Raw genomic sequence first — 19,967 nt, forward strand, 5'->3', positions numbered from 1 at the left:
CAAGGAGATTGTGAAGGAGAAAGAAATAAACAATCATATACTTTTAAAAACATCTCTTAAAATACATCTTCACCCCCAGCTTTGTTCTGGGTACTCTGAGATGCGGAGATCCCACCCAAGAGCTTAGGAAAGATGGTAACCTGGCTCTGCTAACCAATGATTGGAAAATCCCCTCTAGTGAGAAAGGTGGGGGAATGAGTTAAGGGCTAGGTTAATGGTTACCCCTGGCAAATTGTTTAGCAATGGGGCTATGGAAACCTGGAGGAGGCCAGGTGACAGCTCTAAGGAGTGTTGGGGAGGGACACACGTTCCAATCTGGGGTGGGAAGAGATTAGGGACTGGTTTACCAACCTGAGGAAGGGGAGGGAGTGGAAAGAGAAGCCTGGGGAAGAAAAGGGGAGATACTGAGACAGGAGAAAAGCAGGGGCAAGGAGTTTGAGATGGGAGGGAAACTTCTCTGATGCAGGATTTGGGAGTATAGCCCCCTGGCTTCAAACCCATGTGGCACTGATGGATGGTACCAGGAGAGGGCAGCATTACCTGTTGTTACCTGAGAAGTTAAGGAAAAATACTTTGTGGGTAGCCATGCCAGCTAGCCAAAGTCAATATTGATCAAGGCAGCTCTAGCTATAAAAGCTGTAGGGAAAGAGAGGCAGGGGAGAAGCTGTCAAACCTGTTTGAGCTCAGGGCTGGCTCCAGTTGCCTGAGGCTTCTCCCAGAAGGGAGATTTTTGTGGGGCAGATTCTCTGGTGGACATGGACCAGCTGGAGCAGAAAAGGACCCTGAGAAGTAGCGCTGCTTTGACCTCCCTTCCTCAGATGGAAGGGGTCATGTGTGCAGATTTTGAGGGTCACCCTGGAGGAGATTCCCCACCAACAAACACATACTCGTTGAATCATTCTACATCCTTATCAGATGTTACAATTCAAGGGAGCAAACACCAAATATATCCCCTCTCTGAGGAGGACAGAGAAAGGCCTTCCTCCACGGAGGAGAAAACCCACAGAAGAGGAAGCATGAGAGGAAACCACTAACTGCTGGTTCCAGCACCTCTCTTCACTCCACTCCCTCCTCCCCCAACTCTCTCCCTTTCTTTAAGTTTCAAGCCCTGTTTTGCTCCTATGTCCTTGCATTCCACCATGATTTTCTGAAACTGTAGGTGCCCTGTTAGACAGAGGGTGGTGAGGAAGAAAGGGATGGCTGGATAGGAGAGAGATTCAAATGTGGGGGCTGGCATATGTCCAGTTTGGAGGACACATTTTGGGGCTATTTTTCAGCAGATCATAAAGAGTCTGATAGAACCTCCAAAATCAAGGTTATTGGGGAGGGAGGGAGAGAACTCTTCTTCCTCTGTCCTCCCTACTTCTTTCTTTCTTTCTTTCTTTCTTTTTGGCTGCGTTGGGTCTTCATTGCTGTGCACGGGCATGGAATTGCCGATTTGGGGTAATTTACCTTTGAGTCTCCAGACATTTTTATTTTATTTATTTATTTTGTTAAAAAAAGAGATTTCCCTTTTTATTTTTTAAAATTAATTAATTAATTAACTTATGGCTGCGTTGGGTCTTCATTGCTGTGCACGGGCTTCTCATTGCAGTGGCTTCTCTTGTTGTGGAGTCCTTAGTCCTCCTGAGGACTCCACTCACACTATTCTGTCTGATCTTCACTTTTTTCCCCCATGATAGGACCAGCTACCACCAGCCCCTAGCATCGATGCAGCTCTACACTGGGGCCACGATACCCCATGCTTCCACCCCATCTCCAAGGCAACCCGTCAGTGATAAAAGGGCAAGGGGCACAGGAAAGGGCCCCACATGGGGGGAAGAAGTAGAAGCATTAAAGCTGACCAGACTACGGAGCGGGAGAGTACCTCCGCCAGTGATGAGGCCCCTTGGCTCAGCTTCCTCTTTCCCCAGCACAAGGCCTGGTTATCTCCTTTCCCCACCCCTGCCCTACCTCTCACCGCTCTCTTCCTCCAACCCCAGCTTCCACGTGCAAGTCCCTCTCCTGGGCCACAGTCCTAGCAACCCAGAAGTTGGACTGGAGTTCCGAGGGAACTTGGAGGAAATAATAAAGGATCACCTTTCCCTTCTGTAATTCCTTTTCTGGGCCCTCAGGGACTTGCTCAAGCAGTCGGTGTCAGATTTCTTGTGTGAGGGTTGAGTGGGAGTGTCCTCTGATTAATGAAGCAGGGAAACTGAGGCAGAAAAAAGTCCCTTGTTCAAGGAGACTGGCAGGGACACAAGAAGTTTCCCAGGATTCCCTCTCCTCAACACCCCCTTCCCCATCATCTGGGAGACCTGAGGCTCACCCCTCCGGGCCCACTCCCTAGGTCGTCGAGTTCCGCCCCCGCGCCTGTCCCTCCGCAGGTTCAGGGCGGGGCGGTCCGTGAGTCAGCTCCCAGATCCAGCCCGGGAGAGGGTAGAGCTAGATCCGCTGGGTGTGGAGTACGCTGGACTGGTCGAGAGGCCGCGTCTGGAGTGAGCGGGTCTGATCGGGATCGTGCGGCGCTGCAGGGCGAGTAGTCCTAGGTCTGGGGGAGAGAATCTTTTCTGTGAGACCGCCTTCTCCCTGGCCCCGCCCCCTCCCAGTTCCCCCAGAGACGGCCGCTTCCTGGTCCCCGTCGCAACCATGGCCGAAGAACAACCGCAGGTCGAATTGTTCGTGAAGGTAAGAACACCTTCTCCCTCCTAGGCCCCCCTCCGAGTTACTGGAAGGCAACTCTCACTTTTCCTCAGCTCCAGCCTTAACTCCCTAATCCGTTTCCTCTTGGATCCCCACCCCAAAACCCACGTGCAGTCTTTAGGGCGTGTGTGGCAGGGGCCTGGGGGGGTGGTGGCCGGGTTTTGGGAGGGGAAGACAATTGATGTGTGCGCGGGTAATGAGAAATCTAGGCTCAATCCTGAAAAGTTTGTAGAAGTGCAGGTTTCCAGCAGCCTGAAGGACAGGAAAGTAGAGAAAAGGGAGGGTTCCCAGGAGCTGAGAAGACTGACGGGAGTGGGTGTGGGGGGACAGCTGATACGAGGACCGAGAGAGAAGGGGGCAGCAGGAAACCTACAGGCTTTGGGTGGGACAGAGGGAAACATCCGGATGAGGGCCCTACAAGAAGATCAGAGGGTGAGGAGCCTAGTGGGGGAGACTCGGATGGGGGGTGTGTTACGGGGGCGAGGTTTCAAGGAAGAGGGTGTGGTCCGGAGGCCTGGGAGTGGGACCAGGTGAACTGGGAAGAATTGGTGGGGTGGAAGGAGACAGGAGAGTGGGAGTGGAGTTCCAGAAGCTGGCTCAGAGAGGTGATGGGGTCGAGAACGAGTGTCCTGAGGACTTGGAGAAGCGAGAGAAAGGGTGGTGGCGAGGAGATGAGAGCTGAGCTGTGGCTACCGCGAGGGTAGATGGAGAGAGAGAGCAGGAGGAGGAGAGCTGGGTTAGGGCGTTTAGGGTTTGGGGGTTATAGAAACAGAAGAAAAAGAGTTGCCCCAGCTCTGTCCTCTCTGCGGGTGTGGATGAGGAGAGGTGGTCCCAAGGCATTTGCATATCGAAACCGCAGGCTGCCTCTTCTGCCCTGCTCCCTTCTCCACTAGCACTGCATTCTCTCCCCTCTCTGGACCTCTTCTCTGTGCCCCTCCCTCCCTTTAGCGACCTCCCCCTCCGTCGGTAACTCCCGGTTCACACATTCTCCCCACCCTTCACTTTCCTGCCTCCTTTCTCTCCACTTCCCCGCTTTTGTTCATCTAGCCTTTGTGTGTTCCAGCCCGTTTCTCCCTCTCCTTTATGCTGGGGCTTCTCCGGTAGCCATTCCCTCTCCCTCAGCCGTGCCTGGGTCGACCCCCTTAGGTGTGGTCCCCACCCACCTCACTCTCACACTTGCCTCAGGGGCTATTTTTATTTTTACTCCTGGGTGAGACTGTGCTACAGAGATTCCAGCCCTGGGTCCTGTGTGAGGAAGATTATCTGGAGCCAGGGAACTTATCCTGGGAAACCCCAGCCGTGCCCAGGGAAGAGGGAGGTGGCCTTCGCTGCCCAGGCCTCAGCTTCACAGGTCCCTGCCCCCACTGCTTGCCAGGAAGGAAGCTGCTGAGACCGGAGACACAGTGAGATGAATCACCCTCAGCTAACGGGGAGGTGTCCTTTGGGGGATGAGGTCACTACTTGCCGATTAGAGGGCAGCCCCCCTCTGCAAGGCCCTCCACATCTCTAGGGCGAGGCTCTGAGCCCCTTGACTCCCCACCCAGCTGCTTGGGTAGAGGTATAGAGAAGCAGAACTCATGCTTCCAAACCCTGCCCCACCTCTCCTGTTCTCAGGCTCTACTCCATTCAGGAATCTAGGCCCTCTAGCCCACAACTCTAGCCTCACCAAAGTCCCTCTCTAGGCGTTATTTCATGGGTCGATGTGAGAATTAAATGAGTTTTTGTATGTAAAGTGCTTAGAATAGTACAGAGGAAACTAACTACACCACCATTAGTCTTCCCTCTCTAGGGTCCAAATCCTCCAAATTCTCCAAAGCCCATTCCCTCTGCCTACCTCCATCTGTCCTCAACTCTCTGGGGAGCCAGAAGCCTACCTTTGCAGAAGATATTCTCACTGATCCACCTTAGGTTTGACCCAGACCCCAGGGTGGAGAGCCCAGTTCTGGAGGGGTGCTTTTAGCGGTGAGACTGAGTTTGTGTCATGACTAGGCAGAAACCAGCTAGGTCTGGGAGTAGGAGATGCAGAGAATGGCCTGGGGATGAGTGGGGTGCACCAGGCCTAACCTTGGGCTGGGGGTTGCTTTCCAGGCTGGCAGTGATGGGGCCAAGATCGGGAACTGCCCCTTCTCCCAGAGACTGTTCATGGTGCTCTGGCTCAAGGGAGTCACCTTCAATGTCACCACTGTTGACACCAAGAGGTAGGCGCACTTCTGTTCCTCTAAACTCCCTTGTGCACACACACATGCACACTTACACACTCACCCACCTGAGTCCTTCCATCCTGAACTGTTTTCCCCTCCATCCAGAGCCCCTTTGCCACATCTCTCCATCTCTCCTTTCTGGGTCTCCCTAACCCCCTTTTCCTGTACTAATGCCTGGTCTCTCCTCCAGGCGGACTGAGACGGTGCAGAAGCTGTGCCCAGGAGGGCAGCTCCCATTCCTGCTGTACGGCACTGAAGTGCACACAGACACCAACAAGATTGAGGAATTTCTGGAGGCGGTGCTGTGCCCTCCCAGGTATAGGGGAACTTGGAAAGGGGAGTAGGGGTGCTGGGAGACTCTGGGAGAGAGAGGTTGAAGAAATGAAAAACAGAGATGGTGGTGGGGCTGCGGCAGGGGAGCTGAGGTTCCTCCTCGGAAGATATCTTATCCTGTTTGTCCCATTGGCTTCCAGGTACCCCAAGCTGGCAGCTCTGAACCCTGAATCCAACACAGCTGGGCTGGACATATTTGCCAAATTCTCTGCCTACATCAAGAATTCAAACCCAGCTCTCAATGATAGTGAGTCTTGTGGGTTGGAGGCCTGGGTCCTAGGAGGAATAGAAAAGATCCAGGGATTAGGGGCACCTGGACATTCAGATACCAGGGAGATGGAGCAGATGTTGGCAAATCTTACTCCAATTTAAAAAAAAAAGAGAGAGAGACAGTGAGAGAGAGAGAGAGAGACTCTAGATCCAGATGACCTGAGTACAAATTCTAGTAGCTGTGTGACTTTGGGGAATTCATTGAACTTCACTGTAAATCCATTTCCAGATCTATAAAATGAGGATAACAATACCTACTTTATGGGTTGATGTGAGAATTAAATGAGTTTTTGTGTGTAAGTTGCTTAGAATAGCACAGAGAAAATGAACTACATTAGTGTTAGCTATTATTATTTTGGACTGGCCTCACCATTAGTGTTCACCCCCTCATGGGCCTTCCTGGACTATGTCAGTCTTCTGATGTTCTTACCAACTCCCTTCTCTTGCACAGACCTGGAGAAGGGACTCCTGAAAGCCCTGAAAGTTTTAGACAATTACTTGACATCCCCCCTCCCAGATGAAGTAGATGAGACCAGCGCTGAGGATGAGGGCATCTCTCAGAGGAAGTTTCTGGATGGCAATGAGCTCACTCTGGCTGACTGTAACCTGTTGCCAAAGCTCCACATAGTACAGGTGAGTGGTCACTGTGGGAGGAGAGGGTGGTCGCTGGGATGGCTCTTTAAGGGGCTCCCACTCAGGCTTCCCATGACAATCACTCCAGAGGTGGTTTCTTTCTTAGGGTGGTTTTCAATAGCAGACACCACCCCATTCCTTCTCTGCTGTCTTTGCTGGCAACACCACTACTTGAGAGAATTACATTCCACGACGCAAGCAGACTGGCCTAGGGTAACACATCCCAGTGTTACTTTCAAGAATGCTCTTCCTGTCTCTGTCATTGCCAAATCCCCAGATCAGAGAGCAGGCTTTTCCTAAAATCAAAGTTTTAAGTCTATAGCTTCAGTCTCCACTTCCTCTTGTGGAAGATGAAAACTGCTGGTTCCCATGTTTTTGTCATAGTTCAAAGCTACGGTTTAGTTTCTGAAACGTGGGCCCAGTGTCAGTCTGCTGCAGAACTGTGTACTGAAAATCTCTGTACTAGGCACTGAAAGACAAGATGTATAGTGATTGGTCCTTGCCCTCAAAGGATTTGACGTCTAGCTGAGAAGATAAAACATTCACATGACTAATATTACATGATTAAAAGCCAAATGAAAAGTAGAAAAAAGTTGCTGTGGAAATTCAAGAGGAGAATTTTATGGTTTGTGAATTATATTTCAAAATCAAGAGGGGAGGGCTTCCCTGGTGGCGCGGTGGTTGAGAGTCTGCCTGCCGATGCAGGGGAACGCGGGTTCGTGCCCCGGTCCGGGAGGATCCCACATACCGCAGAGCGGCTGGGCCCGTGAGCCATGGCCGCTGAGCCTGCGCGTCCGGAGCCTGTGCTCCGCAATGGGAGAGGCCGCAACAGTGAGAGGTCCGCGTACCGCAAAAAAAAAAAAAAAAAAAAATCAAGAGGGGAAAACTAGCACCATGGACTGGGGTGGCCTGAAAAGGGGCTGGTTATAAATGGCCAGGATTTCAGTAAGCGGAGAGGAAGGGTGAAGGCCTTACAAGACAGTGAGGAGTTAAGAAAGATGATTGAAGATGATTCATATGGGAGATAAGAATCATAGGAAGAGAAACCAGATAGTGGACCTACTTGAATGCCTGGATTTTATCATGAGGCCTTGGGATAAGGGAGAGACCAAGAGCATAGCAGCCAATGTGACTTCCCTGAAGCTAACCTACTAGTTCTCCTCTCCTCACCCCTAGGTGGTATGTAAGAAGTACCGAGGATTCTCCATTCCCGATGTGTTTCGGGGAGTGCATAGGTACCTGCGCAATGCCTACGCTCGGGAAGAGTTTGCCTCCACCTGTCCAGATGATGAGGAGATTGAGCTGGCCTATGAGCAAGTGGCCAAGGCCCTCAAATAAGCCCCTCCTGGAGCTCCCTCGCCCCCCTCCATTTTCTCCACAAAGGCCCTGGGTGGTTTCCACATGGTTACCCAATGGACACACTCCAAAATGGCCAGAGGGCATAGAATCCTGGAGCACCTGTGCAGGGCTTGCTGGGGGGATGAGGAGAACGGATGGGGGATCTGGGTGAGATTTTTGCTGTGGGGTGGGTAGGACAACGCATTTCAGTAATAAAGTACAGAATGAAAATCTAGTGCTTTGGGACTTCCCTGGTGGCGCAGTGGTTAAGAATCCACCTGGCAATGCAGGGGACATGGGTTCGAGCCTTGGTCCGCGAAGATCCCATATGCCGCGGAGCAACTGAGCCTGTGCTCTAGAGCCTTTGAGCCCGGGTGCAAAAACTACCGAAGCCCCGCGCGCCTAGAGCCCGTGCTCCCGCAACAAGAAAAGCCACCGCAATGAGAAGCCCGCGCACCGCAACGAAGAATAGCAGCCCCCGCTCCGCAACTAGAGAAAGCCCGCTCATAGCAATGAAGACCCAACGCAGCCAAAATTAAATAAATAATTTTAAAGGGAAAAAAAAAAAAGAAAATCTAGTGTTTTTACACAAAGGGGGCTTGAAGTGTGAGTAACACGGAATGAAGAGTGGGTCAATGACCTTGAACTCCTGGCAGAAACCAGGAATTTAGAAGAGGGGTGCTTGTGGCGGGGCTGCCATTTTTAGTGCGGGTCCACCATAGCGCTGTTTTGTGCTCCATGTCGCACTTGCAGCCCAGCCGCCAGAGCCGACCAGATCTGGGTGGGTCTGGGCAGAGCTCGTGGGGCGGGGCCGAATTCCGAGACGGGGGGCGCAGTCGGGGTGGTGTGGGCGCGGCAAAGCAGGGCGGAATGGGCGTGACATCGAGGAGCCCCGCCCCGTCCCGCTTAGACAATGCCCCGGAGCCGCCAGACCGTCGCGCCCCCGACCCACTGTAGTACTTGAGCGCGCCTACCCGGGGACCCCTCAAAGCCAAAGCTCCAATCCCCGAGGCTTGAAGACTACGACTCTCTTCTTCACCAACTCTGTCCTCAGGGGGGTGGGGCCCCAGCCAAGAACACAGAGCTGCAAGAGTGGGGGTGGCCGCAGGAGGTGAGTCTGGTGGGAGGTGCTCCTCGGACCGTGTGTGGGCCGGAGTTTGGGTGTGCTGGGCCCGTGCCTGCGCCGGACAGTGCGGACGGTCGACATTTGGGTGCGGAGCTGAGTCGGGGTGGACTTTGGGGAAGATGGATCGGGAGACTAGGGGACCCGGTCCTGGCGCCCGGAGTGGTGCCTCCTCCCCAGAACCACGCCCCCCCGTTTCCCCGCCCCTCGGATTTCGTTTTAGACCTCTCCCAGTCCTCCGGGACTCAGTCTGATTTACACTGGGTCGCGCTAGGAACGGAGTGACCGGCCAGGGTGGAGAGGATGTTTAACTCCTTAGGCTCTAATTCCTCCCTCCTTGTCCCTCTCTTCCTTTCTCGTTCGGACACCCAGGACTTTCATCCCCCAGGTCCTGACTCTCTCCCCAGCTGTCTCCTCCTGTCCCATAACCCTTGTGGGTTCCTCGCCGCACTTCGGGTCCCTAAGGCAGCGAGCAGCAGAGGGTTAAGGGGGCGGGGCCGCTGCATTTTTTGGGAGTGAGCGCATCCTAGCGGCTGCCAAGAGGGGCGCCCGGCAGGGACCTCTCGAAGCCCCCGAGCAGGGGCAACAGGTGTTTTGGAGACTAGGGATCCCGATCTCGTTCCTCGGACTCCCCCTAAAGCAGCAGACCCGCGAGGAGGCGGGGTGGAGTGGGGTCGGCAGGAGAGGAAGGTCTGGAGGGGGAGGGGCGGAGTGGGAGGGGCACCCGGAGATGGCAGGAGGAAGACCCGAGCGCTTTTAACCATCCCCCTATGCCCTTCTCTGCATGTCTCTCTCTCTGCCTACCCCCGTTCTGTTTCTTCTCCCAGACAGGTGAAGTTAAAAAGAGACAACTAAGAAATCAGCGCAGCCGGAGGGGGCGTCTGTGTGGATGGGATGGGGACGCCAGGGGAGGGGCTGGGCCGCTGTTCCCATGCCCTGATCCGGGGGGTCCCGGAGAGCCTGGCGTCGGGGGAGGGTGCGGGGGCTGGCCTCCCGGCTCTGGACCTAGCCAAAGCTCAGAGGGAGCATGGGGTGCTGGGGGGTAAACTGAGGCAGCGATTGGGGCTGCAGCTATTAGAACTGCCTCCTGAAGAGTCGCTGCCGCTGGGACCGCTGCTTGGTGACACCGCTGTGATCCAAGGGGATACGGCCCTAATCACGCGGCCCTGGAGCCCCGCCCGCAGGCCGGAGGTGAGCGCCTGGGCACGGATTGGGTAGGGGGAAGGGAAGATCTGGACGTCTGGGGCTTAAGGGAAGAATGGGAGTGGGAATGTCTCCGCTTTGCGCCCTCTTCTCCTGCCCTAAGGTCGATGGCGTCCGCAAAGCCCTCCAGGACCTGGGGCTCCGAATTGTGGAGATGGGGGACGAGAACGCGACGCTGGATGGCACTGATGTTCTCTTCACCGGTGAGGCTGGGGTGCCTGCACCCTGGGGCTTGGCACAGGGAAGCAGACTTTGGGAGACTGGGCCATCTCGGGCCTTGTTTCCAACCCACTCCCGCCTCATACCTCGACGGCCTCCCTGGGCTCAGGCCGGGAGTTTTTCGTAGGCCTCTCCAAGTGGACTAATCACCGAGGAGCTGAGATCGTGGCAGACACGTTCCGGGTGAGGAGCGGGACCAGCCTTGGGTGCGGGGAGCAGGGAGCGGATGGGGGTCTGAGGGACCTGGGTGGGGGCGCGGGGCGGGCCGCGCTGAGGAGGAAGAGGCTGAGAGCAGCCTGTGTTTGAGGGTATCCTCTCACCCTTCCCGCGTCCCTGAATACTTTCCCTTGTTCCCCCTAGGACTTTGCCGTCTCCACGGTGCCGGTCTCAAGCCCCTCCCACCTGCGTGGCCTCTGCGGCATGGGGGGACCCCGCACTGTGGTGGCGGGTAGCAGCGAGGCTGCCCAAAAAGCTGTCAGGGTGAGAAGGGGTGGGGCTGGGGTGGGGCAGGTTGGGGAGCGGCCAACAAAAGTGGGCGTGGCTCCGAGCCTGGGAGGCGGGGAGTTGGGAGGCTCTGAGAATTAACTCCAACCCTACCCTCATGGAGCTGTCCATCTATGTGAAAACACGTGTGAAAACAAGAAGTTACTATAAACGGGACAGACAGCTGGAACACCGAGGAACAGGGGCGATTAACATTGTTTTCCCGAGTTTCAAGGAACTCCCTAAAGGGCACCCAAGCTGTGTCTTGAAGGATGGATAGGACCGACCCGTGGGGTCTGAAGTAGGGGAGAAGTGGGCAGCAGGTGGAAAGAACTGCGTGTGAGTCCGAGGTGGAAATTAGACAAGTTAATTAAAGCGCTTAGTGCCTGACACATAGTACGTACGTGCTGAGTCCGAGGTGGAAATTAGACAAGTTAATTAAAGCGCTTAGTGCCTGACACATAGTAAGTGCTATGTGATTGCTGTCATTATTATTCCACAATAATGTAACTCTGTCCCCAGCCCTTAGCGGTGGTAGGGCAGCCGGACTCAGCTGTGGAGAGGCTCTGAGCCTTGCATGCTTCCTCTCTCCTCTCCCCCAGGCAATGGCAGTGTTGACGGATCACCCCTATGCCTCCCTGACCCTCCCAGATGATGCAGCGGCTGACTGTCTCTTTCTGCGTCCTGGGCTGCCTGGTATGCCCCCTTTCCTCCTGCACCGTGGAGGCGGGGACCTGCCCAACAGCCAGGAGGTGAGAGAAGGCAGGAGCTCCACCACCACCACCAACCAGAGAAATGGGGCTCAGACCTCCCTAGTGGGAGGAAGAAGGGGTACCTTTTCCAGAAGCCTGGGTGGGGCCACTCTTAACTGGCTGAAATGGGGCCCTGGCTGTGGGCCTTGGGGTCTTACTCCCTTCTCCCCACACACTGTCCTCCCTGCAGGCACTGCAGAAGCTCTCTGACGTCACCCTGGTACCTGTGTCCTGCTCGGAACTGGAGAAGGCAGGCGCTGGGCTCAGCTCCCTCTGCCTGGTGCTCAGCACACGCCCCCACGGCTGAGAGCCTGGCCTTGGGGTCCTGGCTGACCAGGGGCAGGGGGGCATAGGAGTAGAAGGGGAAGGAAGGTTAGATAGAGGACAGTGAATAGGTAGTAGTGGGGAGATGGCCCCAAGGTAGGGGGAGGGCATAGAGTGAGAAAAAGGATAGAGGTCACTGGGTGAGTCCTCTCCCCAAGAACTAATAAAATAGAACTGACCTTTTAGACTGGGCTGCGACTGGGCTGCGACTGGTGTCTTACTGGGGCAGAGGGTCAAGAGCAGGGCTGAAACCTGAGGTTGGGGTCAGTGCTGGGAAGGAGGCCTCCTTCATTCATCAAACCCTCATTCAGCGCTCACTGATTCATTGTCCAGCCCTGTCATAGCTGCTTGGGCACAAGATGGACAGGACAGAATTTCTATGATGGGGAGCATGTACAGGGCAGAGAAAAAATATGGGTGAATCACTCACTGAATTTAATGTCAGATGACTCAGAGACTGGGAGATCAACAGCCCATCTCTAGTTGATAGGAGGAAATGACATTTCCAGAGATATTCATTTTCACTCATTTACTGAGGCTTAGCAGTGATATAAAAAGGGTCAGTCTCCTGATATCAAGGGACTCACAGTACATGAAAATTTCTTATAAACTCAAATACAGGTTGTAATGGAACAGTTCACAGGAGGCTGTTGCTATGAGAGAAATAAGGGGGCTCCCTAGGGCATCAGAGTGTATGCAGGGGTGGGCAAAGTGGGTCAGAAATAGTTTCCCAGGAAAGGCTACACTTGAACTGAGTCCTGAGGATAAATAAGAATTAGCCAGGCAGATAGTGGGGAGGAGGCAAAGGCTAATCCAGGAAGAAGGAATTGCACTGGGCAAAGGCACATTTGGGGGCTGGGGAGAATTTCTCTAAGGCTGTCCTGTTCTAGGCACTGAGTGACAGAGATAAGCCTGGAGAGTAAGTAGAGTACTGTAGCACCTTGAACCCAAAGCTGAGGCCCATGGGCCCAGAGCTGAAATACAGGCTGTCAGGAGCAGGTTAGCATTTGGGGAGAATCTCTTTAGCTTCAGGGAGGAGAACAAGGGCAGGAGGATGAGGTGAGGCTATGGGTAATCCAGGGAGGAAATAGAGTACATTCAGGTGACAATGCTGGGTGTGAAAAAGATGTGGATTTGACAGTGACATTAAAATAGAAAGAGAGGACTTGGTTTATCGTGTGGAAGTGAGAGGAAGGAGGTCTACATGACTCTCCATTTCTGGCTTGGGCAATGGGGTTGATCAAGAGAGAATGCAGAGGAGGAAGGATTAAGTGGCTTGGGAGATGACAGTGAGTTGGGTTTTGGACCTGCTCTGTGCAGAATGCCTAGGGCCAGCCAGGCAGGGATGTCTGAGGGACAGTTTGGAAATCTCATATCAGAGATCTGAACTGGAGAGAGTTCTGGATGTTGCTTGCACAGAAAAAGGCTGAGGACTGGCTGTGGATGACAGCATCCCAGGAGAGGGAGAAGGCAGATAAAGAAAAAGACAAACCTGGAATGGTGGAGAATACTGTAGGGGAAGGGAGCAAGGAGGAGGAGTCCAGAAGGAAGACAACAGCATTAAAGAACAACAGAGCTTAAATAAGAGCGATCAAAGGCCAAGCCAGATGAATGCTAATAAATGTCTAGTGGGTGTGGTTATTAGGACATCACTGGCAATCTCATGGAGAGCATGTGAGCAGTGGGAGTGGAGTGAAGAGAAAACTGGAAGAGACAGGTGTAGGCCCTTGGTTCAAAGAGCCTGACTGTGGAGAGAAGGGAAGAGATAGGGCAAAAATCTAGGAGTCGTTGATGTCTTAAGATAGGGAAACAGGGCTTGATCAGGTTTAGAAAGGACATCAGTGGTGAAGGAGACCTGAAAGCTGTGTGAGAGATGGGGGTAAGGAAGGACCAAGATCAGCAGCAGAGATAGCCTGGATCCTCCGTCTCCTGACTCCCAGTCTAGTGCTCATTTCTACCCCATGGTGCCTTCCTTTTCCAGGTGAAGGGCCAAGAAGGGGAGGGGTGTTATGGAGAGCTGGGAGCCCCCAGCTTGTGAGGTAGTAAAGGCTGCCTTTCGAACTACAACCGCATAGGTGGTGGAGGCATCAGCAGGGACCACTGGGGACAGTCGGCAGGATCTTCTGAGGGCCATATGATCCAGGTCTGCGTAGAGCAGGCTCTGAAAGGTGGGGAGGAAGGTAGGAGGGTCTCAGAAGTCTGACTCCCTTGGGGATCCAAGCCTCTGTCTTTCTTGGTCCACTTTACTCACGGATTCTGGCCAGCCCCCATCCCACCCCCAAGCCTTTACCGGCTCCTGGTCCAGGTCCCCTGCAATCTTGGACTCTTCCTCCTCTACTGGCCTCTGGGGCTCCGCTTTCGCGAGTGGAACTATGTGGGGGGGACAGAGCTGAAGGATTGAGAGAAGGTGACCAACATGTCTGCTCCCAGCAAGGGCTCAGACTCAGGAATTGGGTAGGGAATGTGCGGGGAAGGCAAATGGGGTGGAGTTAGTCTCACCAAATCTGGGGGGTGGTCGAGGCGGGTGAGGGGGCGAGCGCCTGTAAGGGATGGATAAGAGTCTCTGAGAACCACTAATCTTGTCTCGCTTGTTCCGGGCCCCAGGACGCTCCACCAACAACCCAGCAACAGGCCGGCTCTGACCAGCAAAACAACCTAGGTTCCACCCGCACAGACAGTTCCGCCCACGCTTGGAGCCAGCTCGGCCTCTAGCTTGGCTTCCTTAGCTAGGGCTCCACCCACCAGCCCACGGCCTCGCCCCCAAGTTCCGACCTCCCCCATTCGTCTCCGAACCACACCCGAGGGCTCCCGGTGTAGCTTTGGCCCGCGAAAGTTCTGGGCCTGCCCCTCCCGCCTCGGGTTGAGAGCCTTTCAACAAGGCCCCGCCCCTAGAGCTCACCTGCGCAGCCAACAGGCCCAGCCCAATACTCCAAGTCCCAGCACCAGCCCAGCGCCCAGCAGCGGGATTAGAATCTGGGGATACACGGGCCCTGCGGGAACGTTGGAAGCGGAGTAGCGGTGGATGCCGAGGTCAGGGTGCGGGGACGGAGAGCTAGCTCTTCCACTCAGGAAGCCCCAGACCAGGCTTCCCTCCCTGACGGGGGCGTGTGTCTGAGTTAGGTCCCCTTTGTGTGAAGGCCTGGACCTACCGTGGGTAGGCCCCGGAGCTCTGCAATAGGCCCGGTCCCCCAGCACGTGAAGCTCCGTACGGCTCTGGTTCTCTTGGCGGCCCTTGCAGATAAAGGTGCCCGAGTCCCCCGCGCTCAGGAGCAGCTCCAGCCGCCGGATATCAAGGTCCAGGGCACGTAGGCGGCCAGCAAAGGGCTGGACGGGAGACACGGTGGGGGTCCCGCTCGGTGAGGCCAGCAAGATCGCGCGGCGTCCTTTGGACAGGCCTTTGCAGGCCGGGAATCTAGGTGCCCAGACCCAGCGGGTGGGTTGCGAGACCCCTACGCAGGAGAGATTCACCCGGTCCCCGGGGTGGCCGTCCAGTGAAGCTAGGGGAGGCGGGGGTGGGGGGTTTGCGGGGGACGGTGGTCAAGGCAAGTCCACAGAGCAAGACGACCCTCCCCCTTACGCCTTTTCCCTCTCCTCTCCCCTCCCGCCATCCTGGATCTTACCATACACATCTCATCCCCCCCTTCACCGCACCGGCTCGCCTCCTCCTCCTGCCTCAGTCTTTCCTCGCCCATTCCTACTTTCCTGGGATGGCTTACCCCCGGGGTTCCCCTGGGCCCTCGACAGCAGCAGCAGCAGCAGCTGCAGAACCAAGGCCATGGCTGCGATGTGGTGGGAAGAGGAGGCCAGTGAATCAGCGAAGGAGACCGGAGGGAAATCAGAGGGGGGTGGAGGGGGAGACCGCAGGTCTGGGTGCTCCGATAAGGAATGGGGGAGGGACCACCAGCTGCCCACATCCCTCTGGCAATCCTTGCAGGCAGGTTCACAGCCCTCAACCAATGCTCACTTAGAATTCATGCTGGGGCCCTTTACACAAGCACTTTCGCAGACTTTAACTCTTGAAGCGTAGCAGTTGCCGGGAGCCCCACGATTTCTGGATCTTGGCTGTCTGAATTCGAATCTCGACTTCACCTACTAGCTGCGTGAGGTGCGCAAGTCGCTTAACTTCTCTGGGCCTGCTTGCTCATCTGTAAAATGGGAATAAAAGTACCTACCTCGCAGAGTATTGTGAGAACTAAATAAAGTAATACACGGTAAATGCCTAGAACGATGGCAGAGACATGGGAGCACTATATGCTTGCCATTATTACTATTTCTATTCTTATTTTAGCTGCTACCTCACCCCTCTGTGCCCACTCCGTCCCTCCCGGCCCAAGGTGGCCCTCCCAAATTGGCAGGTTTTGATTGGGGAGGCGCTTTGGAGCAGGTGCACAGCCCCACACCCAGGACTTCATCGGCCCTCACTGCACTGGAGCAACCAAGGCCAGGCCAAGCCCAGGTGGAGCCAGGATGAGGTCCTGAGAAGCTTCAGGGGGCCTGAGGCAGCCCCTCCCTAACAGGCAGCTCCAGCTCATGCCTCTGCTGCTTGACATCACAGAAGCTCTTGGTGACATCACAAATCCTACTCCCCCATCCTGTGGCTGAGGAGGGGTTGGGAAAACTAAGTGGAGGCTGAACTGAGATTAATTTGGTGCTCAATTGCTGCCCACATACCCCTACCAATGCCCGCCAGGGACCAAAATTTTGCAGTCAGCTTGGGCCACACCCCATTGTCCATTTCCCAGGAACCAGCAGACACTGCTACCACCACAGCCACTGTAACATCACAGGGGCCTTTGGTGATACTTCTTCAGAGGACTGGGCAGACAGGGATGTTACTCCTGGGGGCCAGGAGGGTGTGTCTTGGACTGAAACCAAGAACCAAATTGGAGTTGGCCACTAGTGCACCTACCCTCCCCACCTCTCTCTCCCATCCCCATCCCTACTGCCCCACTGGGTCCTGCTTAGCCCCTCCCTAAATGGGGAAGGAGGGGCCACCAGAGGCCAGGGAGGGAGGGACTGTTGTGGTTATAAATTCCAAAAAGGCCACTCAACTCCCAGAGCAGGATCCCTGAAATTCTACTCTGGCGGCGGCTACCATTCTTGGGACCCTCACCATGAAAGGCCTTCTGCTGCTCACCTTGTCTTCTCTGCTCTGCTGCATCTCAGGTGAGCACCTGGGGGCCCCAAGGACCCGGTTCACCTGGTCAGGACTTTTACACCCTGCCCCAGGCACTGCCCTACATGGCCCACTACTCAAGATCCCAAGCGCCCCCAGACCCAACTGGCTCAGCTCTCCTGTGCCCCCCTGTGACAGGGTCCTTGCTCTGTTTCCCAAGGACCCGTGTCTCCATCTTCAGACTCTTCCCCACCTCCAAGACGCACTCTTCTAACCTGCCCAGGGTTCCAGGTCCCCTGTTCCCCACTCCTTGGAAACTCTGATATCCAGTTCCCCTGCCAGCCCCGCTCTGATACAGAACTCTCCAGGATCCAGCTTACCTGCTTTCTCCTCTCACCACCTGCACTCAGCCAGGGCGTCCTCCCAGAAATCTAGGCAACCAGCCTGGGGCTTCTTTTGTGAGCCATCCTCCCATCTACTCCCTCAGGGACTGTGTGCTCAGTCCCTCGAGCAGTGGCCTTTTCTAGATCCCCACCCCTGCTCCTCCCTGAGGTGCATACCTCCAGGAACACAAGCTTTCTGGAGGGCTCCAGTGACCTCTCAGAACCTCCCAGGGAACCTGGGAGATTTCCCGGCCTTCTAGGGACGGAATACCAAGGTTGCTCACCCCCAGGGTGAGGTGAGTTTCACTGAGGTGCAGTCACCAGGCTCCTCCACCCACGGACTGAACCCTTCCGTCCCTCAAACCTTGAATCGGATGCAGCAGAAGCTTTCGGGGTGCCACCTTCTGCCTTTCTGCACCCATCCTCTCCATTTTGGTAAAGTGCTCGGATGGATTCTGATGAGCTGTCTCCCAGATACTTTTCCTTTCTGTCAGAGAGCTATTGGGGTGGGAGGATTCAGTTCAAGTCTGGTTCCTCTTCCCATGCTCTTGGCAGCCCCGAGAGGTGAAGAATACATTGCTAATCTGGCCCCACGTGGCTTTCTTGCCAGCCTCAAGTTCCAAGCCATTTCTGCAAGTGTTGTAACCACCATGATTTTTACTTGTAATATTTCTTCCTATTTCAAGACTCCATCTGTGACCTCTTCTGAATTGCTTTCATCTCCTCCCTCGCCACCCCATTCCTTCCCCGTGGTATTTTCACATTTAATCTGTCCCCAGCCCCATTGTTGGTAACTCTGCCCCTCTTGATTCATCTCCAGATGGGGTGGAGTGAAGGAAGATGTTTAGGGTGTGGGCTATTCACAGAGCAACTCCACGCTCACCCACCTGCATTTTTTCTGCATCACTCACCCTCTCTGTCCCTACCAGACCAAACAGGTCAGAATGCCTACTTGATTAGCTCTTCTCCACGCTGCCCACCAGCTGGGGTCCTCTCCAGGTGAGTCAGACACTCCATCACTTCAGCCCGACTTGTGTCTTCCCAGCTGACATTCGCTGTCACTCCTGCTACAAGGTCCCTTTGCTGGGCTGTGTGGACCGGCAGTCCTGCCGCCTGGAACCAGGACAGCAATGCCTGACAACAAATGTGTACCTCGGTAACATTCCTTTCTTCAGTGGGGAGAGGGGGCCAGTGGGAGACTCTGGCTGGGGCTGAGGTGGAACAGAGAATTACAGCAATGATGATATTTGGCCAAGGATTATTACGTGCCAGGCACCATCCTATGTCTTTACAAGGATTGTTTCAATTAATGCTCATGACAACGCTATGATGTGGGTGCTATTATTATACTGAGAAAACAGCCTCAAAAAGAGACAGTAACAGGTCCAAAGCCTCATGGGCAGCAAGTGATAGGACCAGGATTGGGGTGAGAGGCAGGGTAAGGAAGTGCAGGAGAAAGGTTAGACTGAGAAGAGATACAGAAGGGCAGGGCCAGGGGCAGAGTTGGGAAGGAAGGAAGCCTGGGTGGGGTGCATGGGGTGGGGAGGTGGACACAGGCATGCCAGGTGTCCATCTTAACTGTCCCCACTGCCCCCTCCTAACCCCAGGGAAGATGTGGGTTTTCTCCAACCTCCGCTGTGGCACACCAGAAGAGCCCTGTCGGGAGGCCTTCAACCAAACCAACCACAAGCTAGGCCTGACCTATAACACCACCTGCTGCAACAAGGACAACTGCAATAACCCAGCCCCTCGGCCCACCCCGGCCCTGGCCCTTGTCCTCCTCACCTCCTTGGCTGGCCTTGGCCTCTGGCTGTTGCACTGAGACTCACTCCATGGCTGCCCCTCCTCCCACCTGCCTTAGCCTGAGCCCCTCTTCTTGTGTCTTCATATCCTCTGTTTCCTTTTGCTCAGAAAAGCATTTCTCCAGACCCTTCACATTTCTTTAATTAGACAGTGGTCCCCCTATCCATCCTTCCATCCCACACCCTCCACTCTGCTTCTCTGGAGTCTCTTTCCATTTCCCTCGACACCACTCCAGATCCTCCATCGTCTCCTAGAAGGGCTCCCCACTTTGCCTCCTGAACTCCCCTGTGCCCTATGTGAGGAGGGATTGGAATCTGGGCCTGAAATGGGGTTTCTGTCCTGTCCCCAGTGAAGGCTCCCAGGAAGGACCTGATGACCTCACTGTATGAGCTGATTCTCCAAACCCTGGCTCCCATACGTACCTCATCCCCATGCTCAGCCCTTTCCATTTTGAGTAATAAATGTCTGTATATCATCAACTGTGCATCAGAAGATCTATTGTCAGAGGCGCGCTCCCAGGAAATAACACTCTCAGCCCTCACACTCACCCAAGAGCCCTTCAGGGAGTTTCTCTCAGAGGCTGGGCTGGGGCAGACGGAGAAACAGGTTTTGCAGGCTTCCATCCTCTCTTCCAGTGTCTGCGGGGGTGGCGTACAGGGCCCAGTGTTTGGAGGAGCAATATTTATCTTAAATTTAGGCCACACCTCTGATGTACTGCCAAGAAGGAAGTGCATTCTGGCTTGAGGGCTCCCCAGAAAGGGTAGGAGAGTTGCATGGAGATGGGACCTGGGACCCTCTTTCCAGGCCTCAGTCCCTCAAGTTAGATTCAGAGGCCTCACTGGCCTAGTACGTGGGGCACCAAGCAACCCTCCTATCACAGTGATTACATTTCCTTTCTCAATTCCAAATAGTCACATTGGGAGCCAAGTTGCAAATGCGGGGAAGGGAACAAACCCAGACAACGAGGTTCATTGATTCCTGGTGGCCCCCACTCAGCCCAGAGCCTGCTCCCCTCAGTGATCCTCATTGCTAAGGAAGATTCTCCCTAGCAACAGGATGTAGGAGTCACATAGGGCAGATTCTCCATTGTCCTTTGGGGTTTAG

The 19,967-nt window shown here is 54.8% G+C and overlaps 4 protein-coding genes across 8 annotated transcripts; 3 read left to right on the top strand and 1 right to left on the bottom strand.

The window, feature by feature from the left end:
- The first annotated feature begins 2,413 nt into the window (after positions 1–2,413).
- Positions 2,414–7,692, top strand: CLIC1 (chloride intracellular channel 1). The gene is made up of 6 exons (XM_007110116.2): positions 2,414–2,667; positions 4,771–4,880; positions 5,074–5,199; positions 5,357–5,463; positions 5,938–6,119; positions 7,296–7,692. The coding sequence occupies exons 1-6, from the start codon at positions 2,629–2,631 to the stop codon at positions 7,455–7,457; spliced, it is 726 nt and encodes a 241-aa protein (XP_007110178.1). The 5' UTR covers positions 2,414–2,628; the 3' UTR covers positions 7,458–7,692.
- Positions 7,693–7,845: 153 nt separating this feature from the next.
- DDAH2 (DDAH family member 2, ADMA-independent) lies at positions 7,846–11,746 on the top strand. 2 transcript variants are annotated; one of them, XM_007110123.4, is made up of 7 exons: positions 7,846–8,568; positions 9,408–9,771; positions 9,887–9,986; positions 10,112–10,185; positions 10,363–10,482; positions 11,088–11,237; positions 11,428–11,746. In XM_007110123.4, the coding sequence occupies exons 2-7, from the start codon at positions 9,475–9,477 to the stop codon at positions 11,542–11,544; spliced, it is 858 nt and encodes a 285-aa protein (XP_007110185.1). In that variant the 5' UTR covers positions 7,846–8,568; positions 9,408–9,474; the 3' UTR covers positions 11,545–11,746. The 2 variants fall into 2 exon arrangements, with proteins under 2 accessions (XP_007110185.1, XP_028335033.1); XM_028479232.2 differs by lacking the exon at positions 7,846–8,568 and adding an exon at positions 8,657–9,270.
- Positions 11,747–11,877: 131 nt separating this feature from the next.
- Positions 11,878–15,388, bottom strand: MPIG6B (megakaryocyte and platelet inhibitory receptor G6b). 3 transcript variants are annotated; one of them, XM_007110121.4, is made up of 6 exons: positions 15,278–15,388; positions 14,711–15,058; positions 14,461–14,551; positions 14,061–14,101; positions 13,852–13,950; positions 11,878–13,722 (listed from the first exon to the last, which is right to left on the bottom strand). In XM_007110121.4, exons 1-6 carry the CDS (start codon positions 15,336–15,338, stop codon positions 13,649–13,651), a joined length of 714 nt encoding a protein of 237 aa, XP_007110183.1. In that variant the 5' UTR covers positions 15,339–15,388; the 3' UTR covers positions 11,878–13,648. The 3 variants fall into 3 exon arrangements, with proteins under 3 accessions (XP_007110183.1, XP_023977881.1, XP_054936030.1); XM_024122113.3 differs by having other exon boundaries at positions 13,838–13,950; XM_055080055.1 differs by lacking the exon at positions 14,461–14,551.
- Positions 14,487–19,343, top strand: LY6G6C (lymphocyte antigen 6 family member G6C). 2 transcript variants are annotated; one of them, XM_007110118.4, is made up of 4 exons: positions 14,487–14,591; positions 16,620–16,727; positions 18,106–18,216; positions 18,668–19,343. In XM_007110118.4, the coding sequence occupies exons 2-4, from the start codon at positions 16,676–16,678 to the stop codon at positions 18,880–18,882; spliced, it is 378 nt and encodes a 125-aa protein (XP_007110180.1). In that variant the 5' UTR covers positions 14,487–14,591; positions 16,620–16,675; the 3' UTR covers positions 18,883–19,343. The 2 variants fall into 2 exon arrangements, with proteins under 2 accessions (XP_007110180.1, XP_028335034.1); XM_028479233.2 differs by lacking the exon at positions 14,487–14,591 and adding an exon at positions 15,568–15,666.
- Positions 19,344–19,967: the final 624 nt, after the last annotated feature.

The sequence above is a fragment of the Physeter macrocephalus genome, chromosome 18, assembly GCF_002837175.3.
Source record: "Physeter macrocephalus isolate SW-GA chromosome 18, ASM283717v5, whole genome shotgun sequence".
NCBI lineage: Eukaryota > Metazoa > Chordata > Mammalia > Artiodactyla > Physeteridae > Physeter > Physeter macrocephalus.